Raw genomic sequence first — 1144 nt, forward strand, 5'->3', positions numbered from 1 at the left:
TCCCTCCGGCAAAGGTTACTCTTGCATTAGCAAGCTCGGACCCTCCGATCTTAGTGCACTTCATTCCAACTAAGACCAAAATTGATCCGAAGAAACACAGGATAATACAGATGATGATAAGAGCCCGGCACATGTGAATGTCCCCTGTCCACAAGCAGAAAAAAAGCAGTTAAAGGCACTAAGTTCACTGGGTTTTTATCATTCTGAGGGACGGTTTGCTTACAGTTCAGTGCCAGCATGGAGGGAATTCCCTTGCAGTCAGATACTCCAGTTGAATCAGATATGCAGTCCTTCCACAGGTTCGAGTAGTAGTTTGATGTTGCCAGGACCACGTTGCTGACTTCAGACCAGGTCCAGATATCTGTTGGCATTGTGGAGCAGACCAGAATCCATCCACACACACATACTACAAAGCAGCCTATCTCCATGTACATCACCATAGTCCTATAACCCATTATTGCTTCAGATTTCAGCACCAAGACAGACTACTAACAAATCTAAGCTCCTTAACACAAACCACAGTGCATTTTTTCCAGAACTGTGTTCTTTGAACTCCCTTCTCACGTGCTGAATAGAGGAGGGCATGCAGTGGCACCGCCCCCCTGAAGAAGTCACTTAGATACGTGACAAAACATTTCTCTATTTGAAACGCTACTTGAGAAGGAACAGTATAAATAATAAATAAATAATAAGCCTTCTAGGTAGGATTTCATTACCTGAATTATTAGTGATGCACCAATGAATCCATACTATTTACATACTTAACCTTTTAATGTTAATACACATCTACTCATATATAAGCATATATTATTAACAAAACTTACCAGCAGTATAAAGTTCACTAAAATCATCTCCAGCTGCAAGCTGCAAGTAATATACACATTAAGTAATTAACAGCTATGATTAATAATGTGATTTATACATTCATTTTTTAAATTATATTTTGAAGTCTAATAGCTTGCAGGATGATGCTGTTGTTTATATAGTCAAAGAAGAAGGAGTCAAAATACAAGTTTTCTCATTCAGAGAACATTTATTTAAGCCATTCAAAATAAAGTTTAAAATCTTGTACAGTGCCACTTTTCATGTGTTGACCTCTGTATAAATACACAGGTTTATCTATCTTTCATCTGTTTTTTTTTTT

The 1144-nt window shown here is 37.7% G+C and overlaps 1 protein-coding gene across 1 annotated transcript; it reads right to left on the reverse strand.

Moving 5' to 3' along the window:
- Positions 1–4: 4 nt before the first annotated feature.
- On the reverse strand, positions 5–569 carry LOC102304591 (claudin-10; the record flags this gene model as incomplete). The annotated part of the gene is made up of 2 exons (XM_005953666.2): positions 224–569; positions 5–144 (listed from the first exon to the last, which is right to left on the reverse strand). Coding segments are annotated over exons 1-2 (372 nt in total), but the record flags the coding sequence as incomplete, so codon positions are not given.
- Positions 570–1144: the final 575 nt, after the last annotated feature.

The sequence above is a fragment of the Haplochromis burtoni genome, unplaced genomic scaffold (assembly GCF_018398535.1).
Source record: "Haplochromis burtoni strain Fernald_Lab_line unplaced genomic scaffold, NCSU_Asbu1 Contig_6840, whole genome shotgun sequence".
NCBI lineage: Eukaryota > Metazoa > Chordata > Actinopteri > Cichliformes > Cichlidae > Haplochromis > Haplochromis burtoni.